The 19,827-nt window shown below is 41.4% G+C and overlaps 1 protein-coding gene across 5 annotated transcripts in view; it reads left to right on the top strand.

The window, feature by feature from the left end:
- The window catches only part of CLTCL1 (clathrin heavy chain like 1), a 36,941-nt gene extending 23,307 nt beyond the window's left edge, over positions 1–13,634 (top strand). For 2 of the 5 annotated variants that reach the window (XM_030500759.1, XM_030500757.1), the window contains 16 exons: positions 915–1,037; positions 1,446–1,591; positions 1,971–2,154; positions 2,724–2,916; positions 3,413–3,570; positions 3,664–3,828; positions 4,207–4,314; positions 4,672–4,839; positions 4,946–5,095; positions 5,934–6,065; positions 6,416–6,526; positions 7,086–7,256; positions 8,048–8,269; positions 8,968–8,988; positions 11,220–11,295; positions 12,304–13,634. In XM_030500759.1, coding sequence (XP_030356619.1) covers positions 915–1,037; positions 1,446–1,591; positions 1,971–2,154; positions 2,724–2,916; positions 3,413–3,570; positions 3,664–3,828; positions 4,207–4,314; positions 4,672–4,839; positions 4,946–5,095; positions 5,934–6,065; positions 6,416–6,526; positions 7,086–7,256; positions 8,048–8,269; positions 8,968–8,988; positions 11,220–11,295; positions 12,304–12,419 — 2,244 coding nt within the window. In that variant the 3' untranslated portion in view covers positions 12,420–13,634. Of the gene's footprint in view, positions 1–914; positions 1,038–1,445; positions 1,592–1,970; positions 2,155–2,723; positions 2,917–3,412; positions 3,571–3,663; positions 3,829–4,206; positions 4,315–4,671; positions 4,840–4,945; positions 5,096–5,933; positions 6,066–6,415; positions 6,527–7,085; positions 7,257–8,047; positions 8,270–8,967; positions 8,989–11,219; positions 11,300–11,705; positions 11,795–12,303 lie in introns of all 5 variants that reach the window. The other 3 variants (XM_030500761.1, XM_030500760.1, XM_030500762.1) reach the window with 2 other exon arrangements.
- The last annotated feature ends 6,193 nt before the right edge of the window (positions 13,635–19,827 follow it).

The following is a 19,827-nucleotide window of genomic DNA, read 5'->3' on the forward strand; positions in this document are numbered from 1 at the left end:
ATATTTTTTTTTTTTTTTTTTTTTTACTAGGAAACATTGCTAGGATAAGCTTTAACATTCTGGTTAACCATAAAAACCTGTCAGTACCAGTTTCTTCCTTGAACTGATGTTCTGAGCAGGTGTTTCTGGTTATGAAAAGATTATCCTCCTGTAAGAATTATTCTTCAGACATTGTTGCTTCTTAGAAGAGGGCTCAACTCCTGCAACTAGTAAATGTACAACATAAAGCAAAATTGTGCTACTACTAACTTGCTTACAGCAAAATATTTGAGATTCCAAGAGCTAATTTGGAAACTAACAAAACATGTCCTATTGGTAGAAAATCAAATAGGCCTTCAGGTTTCTACTCTTCTAGTTGGAAATTGAAGCTAGTGGTACTAATAGGATCATAACTCATAACTCTTTCTTGCTGCACTTCTATAGGAGATTTCACATTTATTCTGTGCCCTTAACATTTTAACAGAGGAATATAAGCCACTTGCTACTCTGAACACTTCTAGTGTAAAGCTAATGACACCAAACCTGTAACCTATTTCTAGCTTTGAACACCAGCACCATTCCTCAGTTCACTACTTAACATTGCCCAGGCAAGTGGCTCCCTTCCTAGATTTAAAATTTAAGTTCTTCAGGCTTCTGCAGGTCTTCACTTCAAACAGAAGCAAATAGTTACTGTGAAGCCACTGTCACAGTATTTGTGTCGGGCAAAAACAAGAGAAGCTATAGAAATTCTGCTGGAGACCTTCTCCATGAACCTTCCAGATCAGAGGTTGGGTAAGAACCTGTCTGTAACATTTAGCATTGGTCAGCAATTAGTTCTAGTCAGTCTTCTAGACTGTCTGATGCATAGCTAGCTAAACCTGTCTTGTGGTATTGACCCTTCACATTAATACTAATGTTTGTAACTTCTCCTTCAGGTCTGCAATGAGAACTCACTGTTTAAGAGTGAGGCTCGCTATCTGGTGCGCAGGAAGGATCCTGAGCTCTGGGCAAATGTTCTGGAAGAAAACAACCCATTCAGGCGGCAGCTTATTGATCAGGTACAGCACAAAGGCTGAACTTTCAGTTCAGGATGTCTAAGAAACATTATGGAGCACTAAAGTAGCTGTCTTACTCAACAAGGTTTCCTGAGGCCCCATCTCAACCATACAGAAACTTGTGACAGTGTGAGTGGCAGGTATTAATTCTGACCTTCATGGTCAGAAAATTCAGTTACCAGTAAGGTATTTTTTCTGTCCTGGGGAGTGACCTACATCTAGTGTATTTGCTCCACATACAGGGCCAAGGTGTGACTTTAATAGCTATATCCAGTATAAAAGTGGCTCTTTCTGGCTGTCTGTGATGAAATACTCTGAAGTTCTGTAGCCTTAATTTGTGGTTCATTGGAATAGGTTGGCAAATTTCTCATTTGTGGAAAACACTTAATACTTTCCTGCCTTCAAAACCAGGTTGTCCAAACAGCTTTATCAGAAACACAGGATCCAGAGGAGGTTTCTGTAACTGTGAAAGCTTTCATGACTGCTGACCTGCCTAATGAATTGATTGAGTTACTGGAAAAAATTGTCTTGGATAATTCTGTATTCAGTGAACACAGGTAAGAAGAAAGCTTTGTCCACAAGTTTAGCCTCCTCAGTGACTTTGTTTAGGTTGAAGCGGCCTGAGTTATTAGTGGGTCTCTTGGTTGCAAGACCTAAGCACTTTTAACTCTGTGTAACCAGGTGAAAAAGCAGAAAAAGTGCTCTGTGCTTTAAGAACAGAGCTAGTTCACACTATGCAGTTAGCAGTGATGTGTTGAGAAAACACTGATACTGGTAAGCAATTTTTCTGAAGGCAAGTATCAGTGCTTCTCAATCTGGGGATGAAAGGTGGTCGCTAGTGACAGCAAGCGGGTATGTTTTTTGCATGTACAATATATGTCACTCAGGCAGGTGTTACCTACAGTACTTAAAGCCCATGCCTTCTGTTAACCAAAGGAATCTCCAGAATCTGCTGATCCTGACTGCCATTAAGGCTGACCGCACTCGTGTGATGGAATACATCAATCGGCTGGATAACTATGATGCCCCAGATATTGCGAACATTGCCATCAGTAATGAGCTATATGAAGAAGCCTTTGCTATATTCAGAAAATTTGATGTTAATACTTCAGCAATTCAGGTGAGGTTGGTTTCTCCATGAAGGTGTAGAATGTCAGTAATAGAGAGAATGGGAAGTGTACTGTTATTGATTCTCAACGAATGATCATCACTTAAATCATTGAGACTTGAGTGTACAGATCATGTGTGATATCAAGTTGCAGGGAGAAGTGGGGTTATATGCAAAGAATAGCAAAAACAGGTCAAAATAAGACTTCAGAGGCTGATCTGGTCAAACTAATAAAAACCTTTTGGGGTTTTGCACTTACATGCTTGGGGAATGTGCACTGCATTTGATTCAGAGTGGCTGCCTTGGAGACTCATACTTGAAAGGTGCAGGAGAAGCAAATGCTACTAGGCATTGTGTTCAGGCCAGCATTACTGACTCCTGTAAGGTAGAGGAGAAACAGTAGCAGTAAGAGTCTTATTCTTGCTGCCTCTACTACACTGGGCAGAAATGGCTGTTCTAAAAGCAGTTAGCTTCATATTGCTTACACAGAACAGTGTATACCCTTGAAGGAAGAGTTCTGTTAGAAAGGACAATGTTATAAAGCTTTGATTTTTTTCACTTGCAATTTCAATTTCAAACAGGTGCTGATTGAGCACATTGGCAACTTGGACCGTGCTTATGAATTTGCAGAGCGGTGTAATGAACCAGCAGTATGGAGCCAGCTAGCCAGAGCACAGCTCCAGAAGGACTTGGTGAAAGAAGCCATTGACTCCTATATAAAGGCAGATGATCCATCTGCCTACATGGAAGTTGTTCAAGCAGCAAATAGAAATGGTAAGGCAAAGCATCCTCAAACTTAAGATTGATATGGGCTAGGTTATTGCATCTACATAAAGTAGCAGGGATTCTTGAGGCTTACAAATTCTGTTTCAGAGGAAACGGGAACAGTGAGTGCGTGGAATGGATGAGTCAATGTTTAGTGAGATTCCTGTCAACAAACTTGTCTGTGTTGCTATGCCAAAGATAGACCTTCCTGTGGAGATAATTTGGACTGGTATCACCTAAAATATAGCCAAGTGTAATGTATTTATTTAGCTTCATGTGGCAGAATCTCTTGCCAACTGGATTGTAGAATAATTGCAAGAAGTTCAGCCTTATGTGAAGGTGACTTGGTGCTTAGCAGGGAATTCTGTAACTCATGCAAATGGCCTAGTGTCATGGTGGAGGAAATCCTTGAGGCTACTAGTAAAAGCTGTTCTTAAGGTGGGCAAGGTGAGCAATATACAGAATGACTAAACAGGGGATCTTAAATATATTTTCTCTCTTCAAGATAACTGGGAGGACCTTGTCAAGTTCTTGCAGATGGCCAGGAAGAAGGCTAGAGAGTCTTACGTAGAGACTGAACTTATTTTTGCTTTGGCAAAAACTAATCGTCTGTCAGAACTGGAGGAGTTTATTAGTGGCCCTAACAATGCCCATATACAACAGGTATGTGTTAATCCACAGGAACCATATATGATGCTACTTAGCTGATTCCTGATTCTTGCTGTTACCTTTGTTTACTTTGAACTCCTAATCCAGGTTGGTGATCGCTGTTATGAAGAGGGGATGTATGAGGCTGCAAAACTACTCTATAACAATGTGTCTAACTTTGCTCGCCTGGCATCTACCCTGGTGCACCTCGGAGAGTATCAGGCAGCAGTGGACAGTGGCCGCAAAGCCAATAGCACAAGGACATGGAAAGAGGTAACTTACTTAAACTCAAGTTTATTAATAGTCTTCAGAAATGTGCTTTACTGTTGCTTCTGAGCATGTTGTTTTAGTTCTGATAGTAGCTTGCTAACTGTTTCTGGCTATAAAGTATATCTATCTTATAAGCTGTAATTTCACCCAAAATGATAAAGCTGAATCGCAAAGCAATGCAAAATCAGAGACTTCAATTCTAGAACAAGCATAATGGAAATACCAACTTGGAACTGTACGTAAGTGTCATGGTTTGGCTGAACCCAGGACAGTAAGCCTCAAATTTGGTAAAGCTTTGATAGTTAAGTTTCCCTTTAATATAAGGAGATTAAGCATTGCTGTGTTCTGCTGTTAACTGACTATTGCTAACTCTCATTACAGGTGTGCTTTGCCTGTGTAGATGGAGAAGAATTCCGCTTGGCACAGATCGGTGGTTTACACATAGTCATCCATGCTGATGAACTTGAGGAGCTGATCAGCTACTATCAGGTTAGATTACTGTTAATATCCTAGAAGACTTTAGGCAGACTTGTAGCTGCTGCTAAAGTGGTCACAGATAACACCTCCTACCCTGTAGGGCTGATCCTTAAATTCATTCTTCCTCCACCTCCGTTTCTTAATAGTTGCATGCAATTTTTTTCCGTAGTAAATGGAAGGGTGATGGTTTTCACTGTCCCATCTTTTACAATTCTGTTGTCTCTCTGGAATAATGTCTTAGAAATCTAAGCACTTTCATCTGCAGAGAAAAGAAAAGCATGTTGAATGTAAGTAAATATGCATTTTAGTGAGCTTTAAATGCCAGTTGGTCATGAATTTGCAATTAATCCTTATTTTCCAAACATTCAGGATCGTGGATATTTCGAAGAACTGATTGGCCTTCTGGAAGCTGCTCTGGGCCTAGAGCGTGCTCACATGGGCATGTTTACTGAACTTGCCATCTTGTACTCCAAATTCAAGCCTCAGAAAATGAGGGAACATCTGGAGCTCTTCTGGTCTAGAGTTAATATTCCAAAGGTATGCAGTAAGGTAGCTAGACTGCAAGTGAAGGTGGGAAGCTGTCAGTGAATCAAACTGATTTTTTTTGTTTTGGTTTGCTTTTTGTTTTGTTTGTTTTCATTAGGTGCTCAGAGCTGCAGAACAGGCTCATCTCTGGGCAGAACTTGTATTCCTCTATGACAAGTACGAGGAGTACGACAATGCAATAATCACTATGATGAATCATCCCACTGATGCCTGGAAAGAAGGACAGTTTAAAGACATAATTGCCAAGGTAAGTAACTAGTTAACTGAAAGTGCTGAAAGCTGCTTTCAGAATAGAGGCAAAAATGGGCAACAGAATTGCTATTTTGAAAATGAGTTTGCTTAAGCTACTACTCTATTTTCCTGCTGTACTCAAAACAACTTCCCATCAGTTTACCACAAGAATTAGTCTAATCTTATACCCATCGTTTTCTGCTGTGCAGCACATTCTGTTGAGTGGCAGCAGCAAGCACAGAATGTTTTCAGAGACTGTTCAGGATCATAGGTCACAAGCAAGAGGCATAACCTCCTTAATACCTTTGAGCTGACTGCTGGCTTAGTCTGAGCCTGTAACTGTTTTTGAAAGATCTCTGCAAATGTTTCCAGCTGCTTCAGTGTGAGAATTGTGGTCCCATGAATACTGCAGAGAATAGTGAATGATGAATAGTTTTAGACAAGATTTGAGACTGAATGCATTCTTACTGGTCTTAAGGGTTTCAAGGCAACTTAGACTGGTTAAGGCTACAGCCTTTACTGGCTTCAGGAGTTCAGCAAATGGTCATATTGGCTGTAGTGGGATCTTGGATGTGCAGGATCTTTGCAACTGTGGATGGGTTAGAATTGGTTTGTACTACCCTTGGTAAGCTTGTGACTTCACTATCTGGAAGCAGATGGCACAAGAAGTCATAAGATCAAACAATAATTCTGCATGTAGGTGTAATACTTCTGGCCTCTAGAAGGAAGCTTCAGCTTTTATTTAGGAGTCAGATAAACTTTGTGCTGAGTTAAGTGGTCCCAACTAAGCACCTTTAGGCTTACTTGTGTGGAAGTGCTAACTACATCTATCCACAAGTGTCTATCCACATCAGGTTGCCAATGTGGAGCTGTACTACAAAGCCTTGCAGTTCTACTTAGACTACAAACCTCTACTGATCAATGATCTCCTGCTTGTATTATCTCCACGACTGGATCACACAAGGACAGTCAACTTTTTCTCAAAGGTGAGTTTGGGAGATGGTAGATGAACATGAAATCCTCTTGCTCAAGTCAAGTCTCTGGTTGGAAAAGGGTTGACATCTGTCTAGGTAGCTTTGCCTTCGGTACAAAGGACTGAGAAGCAACCTAATCCTGGTTTGATACGGGAAACACTGGAAGAGTTAGTGTAGCTGGCAGAGGGAGCTGTTTTATTTTACTTCCAGCAACACAAGATGCTTTGAAGGTGTTTGACAGTAAGGACAAACTCTTGCAGTAACAAGTGGAAACCTGTTTCATGAGTAGGAAGTGTCAGAATTCATAGAATCATAGAATGGTTTGGGTTGGTATACTTATATTGGAAACATCTTAATTCCAGGTTAATCAGCTACTTCTAGTAAAGCCTTATCTGCGTTCAGTCCAGAACCACAACAACAAAGGAGTTAACGAAGCTCTAAACAATCTTTTAACAGAGGAGGAAGATTTCCAGGTGAGCCCCACAAAGTAGATGCTTTTCTTTATCCAACAACAAAAAAAAAAAAGCCATAGTTTGGTTATTCCCCAGCTGACACAGTAATTCTTTTGAGTAGAAGACAACTTCTGCAATACAGTGGGAGTGGGGGTGGAATTGGGTCCTTTGCGGACAGGAGTCTTGAGACACTGATTTGCAAACAAAGCAGGTGCCAGAGTTGTTTTTCTGAGAACAGACTTCACAAAAGTCAGTATCAGATCTGTACTCTTCTGAGCAATGCTTCTGCAAACAGATTTGCTTCTGGCCCAGCTGGCTGCTACTTGGAAGATGCTTTGTCTTCTAAAGGTAACTAGCTTTTCTGTTCTGTGGAGTCAGTAGGACCAAGTTAGCATCTTGCTTTGTTAAAAATCATCTTTTGGAGAGATGCATGAAATACACAGAGTAAACAAGCTGTAGCCATAGTATCAACATCCAGCTGGCAGAACCTAAACACTTGCGCACCATGCTTAGATGCGCTGTACTGTAGTTCTCATCTGCTACTATCTGGAAGCATGTGTAACAACTCTCTCTCAAACAGGGGTTGAGAGCTTCCATTGATGCCTATGACAACTTTGATAACATAACATTGGCTCAACGTCTGGAAAAGCATGAACTAATTGAATTTAGGCGTATTGCAGCATACTTGTATAAGGGTAACAACCGTTGGAAGCAGAGTGTGGAACTGTGCAAAAAAGACCGTCTGTATAAGGTGAGTTAGTGCAGCCTTTCCCCCTGATAGTCAAAGAAGTCTGAGCTATGAAGCATACATCTCCTGGGTACTGAATGTCTTTTGCTAGTTTCAACTTTGGAGTTCTAATTTGTCTTTGCCCTTCAACTGAAGTTTAAGGAAAGACTCTTAGAGCAGAAGTGTTTGTAATTTCAAGTGTATATCCTAAATCTAATTTCATAATGTTATTCTATACTTGGAGTTCTATCTATATCAATGGGCATCTGACAGTGATCTGTATTGGTACAGAACATCCTCTACAGAACTGAAGACTTCATCCCTTGTAAGGGTACAGATGAAACATGAGAGCAATGGTATAGTCTTCAAGCTTGTAGTGAGTTCACATGGACCAGGTTTTACCTACTATGTTGGAGAGCTGGCAAATAGTCTTTCATCTTGCCACATAGTGGGCAGTTGATGGAAAAATCTCTTCTACTCTGTACAATCCATACTATCTAATGGTGAGATAGGTGGGATACCAGCCAGATTGTTTACTTCTCTGCTACAAAACTAAGCAAAATCTCATCGGGTTACTTCAGGTATTTAAGAAAAGCTTGTTGGATAATGTTAATATGCAAGTATCTGGGTTGCCTCAAAACAAGAGGACTTAACTTAGTGCATGTACTATAACACCAGGCATGTTCTGTAGGAGCCAAGCTAAAGACTAACTTCATGGTATGCCAGATACCTGGCTTCTCTAGCTAGCAATAATGTACACATAAGGTGTAGAGCAAGATGTAAGGGTCAAGCTTAACTGCTGTTCTTTTCTGTAGGATGCTATGCAGTATGCTGCAGAGTCCAAAGATGCAGAGCTAGCTGAGAAGCTGCTTCAGTGGTTCCTGGAAGAAGGCAAGCAGGAGTGCTTTGCAGCCTGCCTTTTCACATGTTATGACTTGCTGCACCCAGATGTAGTCCTTGAGTTGGCATGGAGGCATAACATCATGGGCTTTGCAATGCCTTATTTCATCCAAGTGATGAGAGAGTACCTTACCAAAGTGAGTATTGCATTGGCTAGGAAGTTAACACTTCTAGTCTGCTGGGTCATTAGCATTATGCAAACCAGAGCTTTTTGCATGTATTTGGAATATTGTTGTTCCTCATAAGACTAAGTCTTATATAAAGTTCTGTGGGTTTAATCACTTCAGGCTAGCTAGCAAAATTTATAAATAGATGTGTTGGGACTTGAAAGGTGTCTAGTTGAACTTTTGCTTTTCACAGTGGACCTAAGCAACTAATTTTTCAGAGCAGCTCCATGGTTGAAGCTGAAAACTTTTGGTGAGGACGTGCTGTATCACTGTTTACTTTTAACTATGCAAGTACTCTGTTTTCTTGTTACAGAGAATATAGCTTTTGAGTAACTAATAGTACATGCTGTTCCTACATCAGCCATAGGAGTAGTCTGCTGAAGATTATTTTTTTAAATGGAAAACAGAACTTTAGTCTGGCTGTACAATACTGATGCCAATAGCTAGTCCTCACTTACAGAGAAGAGATACTCTGATCATGTGTGGTCCTAAAATGCTTGTCTCAAACAGCTCTAAGGTACTAAGCTAAGATCTTTCCTTAGAAGGATCTATGGTTGCATAGAACATCACTGTAAAGAACTTCATTAAAATGAGTAATCTAAAAGTGACTGCTTCAGGTTGCTTCTAATCAAATCATGTTAAGTATTCCCCTCTGAATTTTCTTGCAGGTTGATGGGCTGTTCTATAAGGTGACACTCTGATTTCAAACTCTCTGTGTTCATTTGTGTCCCTCAATATCCTAAGTTTCTTTTACAGGAGTCTAGCTGTAGCTTCTGCCAGAAGAGCAGTGTAACTTAGCTCTAACTCATTTCCTGTTCACTTTCTAATGCTAAAAGGATAACTATTCACAAACAACTTGAAAATCCAACCAGACTCTGCTCCTCTTCATGGGAAACAAGCAAGTGATTGAGGAGGGCTTGAGTGTTTGTGCTCCTCTTTGATGTATTACAGCTATCTTGTGGTGGGGAGGATGTTCTTAAGTAAACAAAAGCAGTTGCCATGTAACAGGATTTGTTCCAAGTGAAAATTGCTTGTTACCCTGTAGATCACTGAAGTGTGCAATCTTTCAGGCATGGTGAGTTTGAATAGTAGCATAAAGCTTCTGTAAACATCTTGCCTGTTAGTATAATGAAAGTACTTGCACAGATCTAAAACACCACCTCCTCATCATATTCTGCTGAGAAACTTGCCACACAAGTTCATCTGAACTTGTGAGGTTTAGGTCCAAAATCATGGGGTTTTCTTAAACTGCTGGTTGGATTTACAAGTAATCACATGTACTAAATACGGGATAACTTGCCAGAAGGAAAATCTGCATGGTGAAAGTGGTTTACAGTGGAACTAATTTAGTCTGTTGAATTAACTGCAAAACATGGAACTGGAGAATGGGCTTTATAAATGTGGTGTGTCTAAAATTGTCACGTAACTAACTTCAAAAGTACAAAAGAATAGACTAGTTTATCAGCGAGAGTGTGTATGTCTTCTAAAACTTACATTTATGCATAATGAGATATTAAAGCACAGAGTAGCCTATATCCTGGAAGGGGCCAGGCATACACAGTCTGATGACACTCATTTGGAAACCTTTCGAACAACCTCACTTCTAGGCAGCAAAGTAGACAGATGTTTAGGCTTTCCTGGAGAGCTGCTTTTGTGACCTCTGCAGGATGTCTGCTCTCGGCATGCTTGCTGTTTCTCCATCAGAGGGCGTAACTGCACTTCTTCTCAAAGTTCCGGAGTGCTTTAGGGGGGCAGTAAAGAGACAGTGGGAATCCCAGGTCGTAAGTAGAGCAGTACAACTAGTTTGTAACTGGTAGCTCTCGATTGCTTTGATCCACAGTAATCTGCATAGTATTTGTAACACCAAAATTAAGTGTTATCCTGAAGAGCTGTTAGACTGGCAGCTATCAATGAAGCAGTTGAAGACCTACTGCCACTCAAGTTACTGATTTGAATTGCAAACTTCAAAAAGTCCAGGGAACTGTTAAACACCAGATCTAGGTAACATCTCTAAAGTATAATAAAGACCCCTCTTGCAGCTCTTCTCAGACCAGATACCGATTCTTGCAGGGGGAAAGGAGGATGAGTAAGTGAAATACAGTGAAATATAGTGAAAGAACTGCCTGTATCTGGATGTGAAGCTGTGTGATTTTTATGCCTTGCAGTCTTCAGTCTCAAGGCTCTCTTATGGAAGACATAACTTGGTAACCCTGAGAGAAGGAAGGTAGTGTTGCCTTCTCAGTTTACTCCCCCTCCCCTCCCACATTTCAAAGCTGTGTTCAGGGCTCCTGCATTACTGTAGCACTTTGACAAATGTGTTTAGCATGAACAGAGCTTTATTTGGCACAACACTGAGATCTGTATAAAGCCAATACTACTAGACCACTTTCTGTGATGGTTCTAGAGTTTCCTTTAGAAGGAGTCTATGTGAAACTAATATGGTTAAAACAGTACTCTGCATGCAGGGTTAGGCTCTAGTCCTAGGTAAGATCAAACTTTATGGGTCTGGAATATTTGAGAATGTCTGGGTGCTCTCATTGAAGGGGAGAGGGACTGCAAGTTAACAGATGAGTATAGATGAGGCCCATTTGAGATGATGCTTGAAACTGCAATTTGGTGGGCTTGTTTTCTGGGTCATGGAGTTACCAGTGACTAGAATAGGGCCCCAAAAAGTGTTTCACTTGAAGGTAATGATGATCTCAGCTATGTTTGATAGCTATTGCTTATTGCAATAAACCTAAAGAAATTGGGAGGGCAAGTTTACAGCATAGTTTGCTGGGAACATGCAGACTTTCATAGTCTCCAACTTGGACTAATAAAAGGAGCACTTGCTAGCTAAGGTACCAGGCATGAAAAGCTTCACACGATGGTGCAATTCCTAGACAAGGTCTTCATGAATCTCCTGTTCGCTTCAATGTAGGTGGATAAACTTGATGCTTCTGAAACCCTAAGAAAAGAAGAGGAACAAGTAACTGAACCCACTCCAATAGTATTTGGTAGGTGAAAGACTTGGTTTTAATTACCTATTGTCACTCTGGTCTCTCTTTGTGGAGGTAACTTAAATTACTACCTCCAGTCAAAGCAAACTGGTTTCAACTAGATCATAAAATGGTTGTCTCTGCCAGATGAATTGCATATGTTGAAGTGACATCTCACTCTTACAGTACTTCTACTCTTCAGCTAAAGTATTGCTCCTCTTACATGGCTCAGAACTCTAGCTTAGGAATAGTCTTTCAGTATGGTAACAGGACAGGGAGTACCAAGGTGTGCGCAACCCCAGGAATAACTTACAGAGCACGTAAATTCCTCCTCTCATTCCTGTCTAAGAGGAATGTGTCTGCTTTCTGCTCTTCCAAGTAGAAAGGCAGACTGGCTTTCTAGCTCACCCATTTTAAGACACGTGCAGCCAAAAAAGCATGGCTGTCCTCAAGTGTGCTGCTATTTTAGAAGCCCTTCTGAAGAGGCATTCTGCTAACAAGCACCTAGAAGTGGCTGGTAAGGGAAGGATGTGACTGGTTACTGTCTGATATAAATGTTAACCTGAATTTAACATATGCATGAGGCATGTGTGGTCCTAGTGATGAAGACAAATCTGTCCAGGTGTGTTCAGGCCTTTTGCAGCATTCTCCAGACTGCGAGACCTAACAGATCTAACTATTTTCCTGAATTACTTTACTCTTCAGTTCTGACCATGCATGGATTAAATAGTATCAGTTTGTTTGGCTTTCAGTGTGGTCTCTGTTTATCATGCCTTCAAGATCAGTTAATACTTATCTTCCCCCAGAGTCCTGCCTTGCTTCTGTGCTTTTCTGGTAGCAAGAGCAGATGGCCTAGGTGCCCATTCCGTGGTGCATGTTGAGTAATAGCGTGATTTGCTAGTGTGTGCTTGCATAGTGGATGATGTTTAGCCAAAGCCTTGTAATCCTGTCCCATAGTACAGTTAACATTAGGGAAGTCTGGGTTCTTAAACTAACTTTCTTCTTTTTCCCCTCATGCTTTTCTAGGCCAGCAGCTGATGTTAACAGCAGGCCCAAGCGCAGTACCTCCCCAGGCAAACTTCCCATATGGATACACAGCACCAGGATTCACCCAGCCGCCTGTTTATGGTTTCAATATGTAACTAGCTCTCTGACAGACCTTCACTGTCTCTGTTCTCTTCCTTCCCGTCCCTTTTTAACTTCTCCAAGAAGTGTACAATGGTCCTAAAGGCACAGATGACCTTCTGTTGGCTGAACACACTTGCTGCCTGGCTCAGTGAGGAGACTTCAACGGGATGCCTGTTACTGTTATTTATTGATTATTGTCCGGTTACATTTCAACCTCTGAAAGGCAGCTTTTGTTAATGACATTGTGAGACTCTTGTCTGAAGTTAAGGCACTATTTCACTAACTCATATAGCAATAACTGCTGGAGGCCAGGGGGAAGAGAGCATATTTTTTCTTTCTTTTGCAAAGCCCATTGAAGGCAGCTGGGAAATTGCCTGGCACCAAGTTGTTAAAGCTTTAGCTGAAGCTACTGAAGTAGCAGGGTTGTTAACAATTCAGTGAAGCATCTCGTTAATAATGAATTGTTGAAAGCTTGTGTACATCTGAGTACCCCATTTTATTTGCAGTCTTACGTGCAAAAGAAAATGGGCTTTCTAATACTTGTGCTCTGAATGTTTAGAGGAATGTTGGGAAAGTTTCCTTTTCTGGACAATAATGCTGTTGGGGTTCAATGCTGTTGGAGTCTGTTCTATATTTTCTGGAGTAGATCTGAGACTTGAAGAAAATAAATCTTCTCATGCCAGAGAGCAAACACTTCCCAGATCCCTTTTGTTTAACAAGAAGAGAGCATGTTACTTATTGACGTTAAATGGTACTAAAGGAAACCTCAGCTATGTGTGGCAAGTGAACATTGCAGTCTGCATGGGCTGCCAAAGTAGTAGAGATGCAAGAGCCCAGTGTCAGGGTTGGGGAGGGGGGCGCTGCTAAAATAGTGAGGCAGTAGGGAAGGCCCAAATCCTGACTTTTTATTTGCACCTTTAACTGATTCTGGAATTGGCTTCCTGCCACACTGTGTTCTGCCCCTGTCTGGTGGGCAGAATCAGCACCACCTGAACCACCAGGGTGCGGTGACTCGGTTCTGCTATGCTGCAGTTGTATCAACAGCGTGTCCATCACCCACCTCTTTCTTTGAGAATGCCAACAGGGATGTACTATTACTTTGTGCCACTTCAAATACATGTATCATTAACGTTTTATGTACTTAGATAACAATGTATAATTTATGGTTATGAATCTTGTGCTAATCTTGAATATTATAAAAGTCCAACTATAAATGTAAAACTGCAGTATCTACTGTGTGGTTCTAGTCTTAATATCTTGGGGATGGGGACTGGTTAGTACTAATACACTACTACTGTTAGCATTAGATTTCTTAATGTGACAACTAAGGGTGCCAGGCAGGAAGAGGGAAACTTGTGCCAAATCACCTAAGATGAATGGCTTAGCAATTAACTTAAGAGGGAGTTGTGGTCTCGTCACTGGACACATCAGCATGCTTTGTCATGTGTGGAAACCGTGCTGCAGCTGGCAGTCTTATGTTTATATGACTGCATTCACAGGACTGGAAAAGCTTCAGCCCTGTGCTGAGGGAGATGCTGCAGTTAATGTTTTCTCTGCTAAAATACATTAATATAGCAGCAGTAGTGGTAAGCTACACCTTTTCATACTGAGTTCTACTTGAGCAGAGCAAGACATCTATAAATGTCAACCAGTAGAGACTGCCAGGATTGTGAAATCAGTAACAGCAGGCTATGTTTTGGCATAATTTTGCCTAGTATATTGTGACTCTTGGTCACTGCACTGCAACAGCAATGGCACAGAGATATGGTGTCCACCTTCCTGACACAGGCCAGAATGCTCCAAGTATTGATGCAACATATTACCTCAGTTTTATACTGATCAGCACACAACAGCTCAGCTTGAAATACTGAGCAGCTAATGAGTTCAAGCAAATCTGCACTCTGTCTGGACTTACACCTAGCAGGAACTAGACAGGTAGCATGCTACTTCCTAGGCACATGGTAGTTAGGTTTTGTAACCAGTTCCTCGTGGGTAGAAAGGAATTTGGGTAAGTCAGCTAGAACTGAAGACCAGCTTGAGGGTTAATACGACTGTTTCCTTCCTCTCAACTTAAAAATTTACTGTGGCTTTATAGTAACAAGTACAAGATGATGGTGGAATACAATAAATTGCTCAATTTAATACTAGAATGGCTCATGACCTGTGCAGAATTGAGCTAGCTTGGGATCCTTAATAGCTTCACTCTAGAAATCTAATTACAGGAATAACCAAGTTCTCGAGGAAAGCAAAGCTGCCATCTCTGATGAATAGTCCTGCTTTAGTTGCTGCTGCTTGAGCTGCTAGCTCAAGCTCTTGCTAAGTATAGTGGCTTTTATAAGTTTTGTGATCTTGCATTCTGAAATGCATCCAAAAGCATACTCCTGGTGGAGTGCAGCTGTACCTGAAATGTGGAACAAACTCTTGCATACCAGAGTACTTTACTGTTTCTTTAACAGTTAAAGTCATTCTCAGCAGGAAATAACCCCTCTTCTAGTGGGGTAAGTGAAGGATTTAATCCAGTTTATGTTGTGTCCATCCAAGGTTTTGAAAACCTGCATAAGGTTATTTTGCAGAAAATATTTAAAACTAAGCTCACTAATTCCCACTGCTTCAGGAGATGGGGCTCGGGCTATCAAGTAGAATGATTTGTTTGTGTATGTTCTGGGCTTACAAGACTGTCAAATAGTAACTCATTTGAACACAGCTTTTACTCACTTACACTTTTCCTATCTGAAGCAGCGTATGGATTTCCTTCTATAATAGCTCTTGCAATTTGCCACACCTTAGGGGAGTTTTCCCCAATCTGGCACACTTCTGGGCAGCTACAGCTCTGCATCAGAGGAGACAAGCAACTTGCAAACATTGCTCTGCAGCCACTTTAATGCTTGTGAGCTAGGTGGAAACTGATCTCTCCACAAATGACTGCAAGGGCATGTGCTCCTCTTGGCATACAATTCTGACCTGTATTCAGCTGGTCACCCTGTGCTAGTGCTTGAGCTCCGTATGCTATCCTTTACTCCCTTGCATCTGTAAAGGTTACTGGTTTCTTTCAGTACAAACACAAGTGAAAGCAGAGGAAGAATGTCTGACAAAGCTGCTGCTGTCTGTGCTGTTGGGCCAGATGAGCCACCCCTATAAACTTGGGAGGAGTTAAACTCGGGAGGAATGCATGGCTGGGGTAAGTTCTGTTTCTTACTGACTATGCCATGTTTTTGCAAGACTTCTATTTCCCTTCCCCCATTTTTAGGGCTCTCTAATTAAATGGTAGCATAGCAGAAGAAAATGTTCCTAAGTCATTTTGCTCCTTAAAAAAACAACAAACTAGGCAGATGGAACCTGTTCAAGTTTGTACAAATTATGGAATGATACAGGAAAGACAGTAGTAACTCTGAGATCCAAAACTTAATTTTGATTTAGTAGCTACTTTTTTTAGCAACTGCAATGCTGAGCGCTAGCACTTCCAGTGTGACGTGGATCCCTTAATCAGGCTGCATGAAACAAGGAACAACTTCTTTCCCCGAGCAAAACCAGCAACTCGGAAGCAGAAAAGATCTGGTTTTTGAACTCTAACGCTGACAAACAAGTCCAACTTTGTCATCTGATGCCCACCTAGATAAGTGGGATAACTTTTGTACTTGGGCACATGCGATATACTCGGGCAAAGCTGACTGCTCAACTGCTGCATAGTTAATGTTTATGCTTCAGTGTGTGACGTTTCAATTGGCAGGCTAGAACTTGGCCACTGAGAGCCTCTTGGTGTGATTAAACCAGCATGAGAGTGGATCCAATTTGTACTGAAAAAAATTGAGGCTAGAAATCTTGCAAATCTTAGAACAAGTAGTGCTGCACGTACCAGGTTCCCATATCGAGCAGTTTAGCAAGTGTACATACTACCTTGTGGCAGGGTTTATTCCTCATGTGTAGAACCTCTTTCAGTCTTTCTTGGTCCTTCCTGTTGTGCTGTAAATGGTTTGGCTTGTCATGTGGTTCCAAGTTGACTGGTTTCTTGCTTTACAGAGAACTCCAGGACTGCTTCCATCTCATTTATTCCCATAAAGTAAAATCAGGGCATCTTGAATTTGTGATAAAATGTTATAGAACATAACACTGGAAAATGCTTAACACCACCAGAGTGCTCTGTGTCACTAGTGTGTAGTTAGGCTGTGGTTTGCCAAGTGAATTAACACTTGCTATAGCAACCTGCAGGTGCACCAGTCCAGCTTAATGGATCTGAGGTCTTTTTATTCTGCTGCATCTCTTCCTTCAGCAAGCATTCAGCCTTCAAAGAGTCTGTTGCTAGTGTAGATTTCTTGGTATTCAATACTATGCATTTTCTCTGGGCATCTTTCCAAAGGTACTGTCAGATCCTGACTCATGTTTTTATTAAGAAAATGCTGCGGAGTTGCTAGCAGAGGTATGTGTTTCAGTCAAGGTCTTTCAGTCTGGAGCCTTTGAGATCAGTCAGGAAGGTAGCAAAACCCATCTGTCTTCTTCCAAGCTAAAACAGACAATGTTGTCAGCCGTTAAGCTGAAGACAGTATGAGTTTGAAATACAGACAGTGAAGTCCGGCCTTGCTTTTATGTGTTAGAATTTGAAAATCCTGGGTCGAATTCTGAGTTTTAGTCATGCATTTTCCTGTGTGGTTTGATGACTCAAGGAGACGTGTGGTTTTTTTGTTTGGTTTTTTTTGTCTGCTGTGCTTTTAATCAAGATTTTAAGATCTCTTCATCTAAAAATATGTATTTCTCCTTTTCCCCCTAGTGGTTATGAAAGGGAGAAATTACAAAGTCATCTGGTATGTTGTTTTCCACAGCGATGAAGTCTCGAATGTTATGTAGAGCACAAATTCCCAAAGTGCTGGTTATCCAGCTGGGAAGCAAGGAGTGGGTTCGGTAAATGGTGGTTTTCGTAAATTTTTGAATTGCTTTACTTTTGGAAGATACTCTTGGGGGAAGTGGTCTCATCTAGGGTAGATGGCTAACAGGGTTTGTCAGCTGGAGTAGTTTCTTCTGGTAATATATCATGCTATGAGGGATGCATGACCATGGTTTGGAATGATAACCTGTAAATGCTGTTGCTGTATGTGGATTTTGTCTCCTGAGATGAGTCAGGCCCACTCAGATGGTAATGTATTGGGACATCTGTTGTCTGTCAGGCTCTGGAAAAGCTCAGTCTTGGTAATCACAGTGAATAATTTTGAGTATCAACAAGAGCTCTTTTTGTGTGTGTGCTCAAGTGGGAATTGTGCTAGTTGTTTTGGAATACCATCATCTTATAGTCACAGTAGCTCCTGCTGCTGGGGAAAGCTGGGGAAATGTTGACTCAACTCTTCAGTACGATTACTTCTCCTTGAAGGATTACTTCTCCTTGAAGCTCATTATGTGCAGGATCTGTTACGCATAAAGGAATTGCTCAGTCTTGTCAGGGAACTTGAGTAGAAATCAATTTTCTTATTTTACCATAAGACCCTAAACAAAAGGGATTAATAATACATGGGAAGGTTTGTATTAGTTAACAAGTCATAACAATTCAGACAACACAGCTGATTATTCAGTGAAATTAAGAGATTCTCTGATTCAAGGGCATGTAATAGAGAGTTACCTGCCCCATACTGACCACTCATGGTCTCTGAAAGCATGGTATGCTGCTGGGTGCATCAAGCTGTGCCAATTAAATTAAAAATAAAACAAATAGGGGCAAGGGAGGTAAGCTGGAACTGAAGTGTTGTCACTGCTTCCTAGGATCCAGAAAGCTCTGTCTGCAATCAGTGCTTGTGTTGAAAGCAACTTTTTTGATTATTTTTTTTATCTTCAGTAGTTCTCTTTAATTCCAATGGAGGGAGGCCATGAGGTGCACAGGCTGCAATAGCACCTGACCATGTATTTCACAATTCTTCTGTCTTTCTATGGCAGCAGAAACAAGCACCAGCCACTAGCAAGGGAAATGGGTAAGAGGGTTGTTCCCATGAAAATTCATGAAGTAAGAGCAGTAAGCTAGAGAACTGATATCCTGTCTGTAACAGTAGCTAAACTTTTATGCTTTAACTAGCCATTTCCTAGGAGATATGCAAGTCTGGTCAAGTCTTTGCTTTCACGTAAGAGGATTTAAAACTCACCTTTTGCAGCCGCCGGTATTTCAGGGTTACTTATCTTCTCTCTATGCTCTTCTTCAGGTTTTCTGCTGACAGTGGGGTTAGCAGCTTCTTGGAGGTCACGTTGAGATAGCTTGCAATCTAGATGTGATTAAGTATGAATAATCCTTTCCCTGCTCAGCAGAGTAAGCACTGCTGTGAATCCCATTGAGGCTGATGAGAATTAAGCAGGTGGTATAGTATCTTCTTGGACAGGGTAAGATCGTGCATGGGCCTTGCTGACTTGATGATTTGGGAATCTGTAAGAGACTGTTTGCTGTGAAGGTAATCACTGTCTCATGGCAGTGGGTATGTGTCTATGATCACACAGGAATGTTGTTATAATTTGATGGAAAAGGTAGTGAGGAGTTGCAGAGATTAATCAGAAATCCAAATGCATTTGTGTTTTTTGAAAGGATTTGTCTTATTTTTGCCATTCCAATGCTGCTAACCTGAACACCTAACACTGTTCTACAACTGTGACTGGGACTATGAATGCTTGTTCCTTCTGTATACCCTTCATGTGCTATTCCCCCCCCCCCCCCCTTTACTTTGCTGTGCTGGAGATGGGTGGCCTTAGACTTGACAAGAGACCACTTCAGTATACTTGTCTCTGTTTTAACTCTTCTGAAACCAGCTACAGCTCTGGTCTCATCTGCAGATAAGTTCTGCAATGCAAGTATGAGTTAGTTTGCTTTTAATCCTGGCAGGATACAGGTGCTTTGGCTTCCCAAATGGCCTTTCTGCAGGCAGTTTAGCCTGAAGCCACAGCTGCATCACTGCACAGTTAGTTTCCACATGAGGCTGGCACCTGGAATCCAGCTGCCTGATTGCTGAGTCTTGGTAAGCAAAAACCCTGTCACAGAGCACACGGACAGCAAGTCTCAACAGGAGCAGGCCCTGCACATGGCTGGGGGAGGTTTCTAACACCGAGTGTTCCCCCTTCGGAACAGGGCGGCTGCTCCAGGTGTAAGGGAGAACAAAGCTCTGGAGTCCAGCTCCCGCATTTCCTTCTTCCTGTGAAATGCCACATGGAAACCTAAAGTGTTGGTTTCACTCTGCAGCATTCCTGTAATCAGCTTTCAGACCTCAACTGGTGAAGCGCTATCTTCCTACATCTGCAGATGAAGTCCAAACAAGTAGTGGTGTGATATGCACACACAGCCTTATTATTAAGGAGCAATAGATAATAAATACCTTCTCTAAAAGCTAACCATTGTCCAAAACAAGCCCGCAGTGTCTGTGCACTCACAGGCACGGTTTTCATTTGAGAATGTTTTGGTTTCTCTTC

The sequence above is a fragment of the Strigops habroptila genome, chromosome 11, assembly GCF_004027225.2.
Source record: "Strigops habroptila isolate Jane chromosome 11, bStrHab1.2.pri, whole genome shotgun sequence".
In the NCBI taxonomy this organism is placed as follows: Eukaryota; Metazoa; Chordata; class Aves; order Psittaciformes; family Psittacidae; genus Strigops; species Strigops habroptila.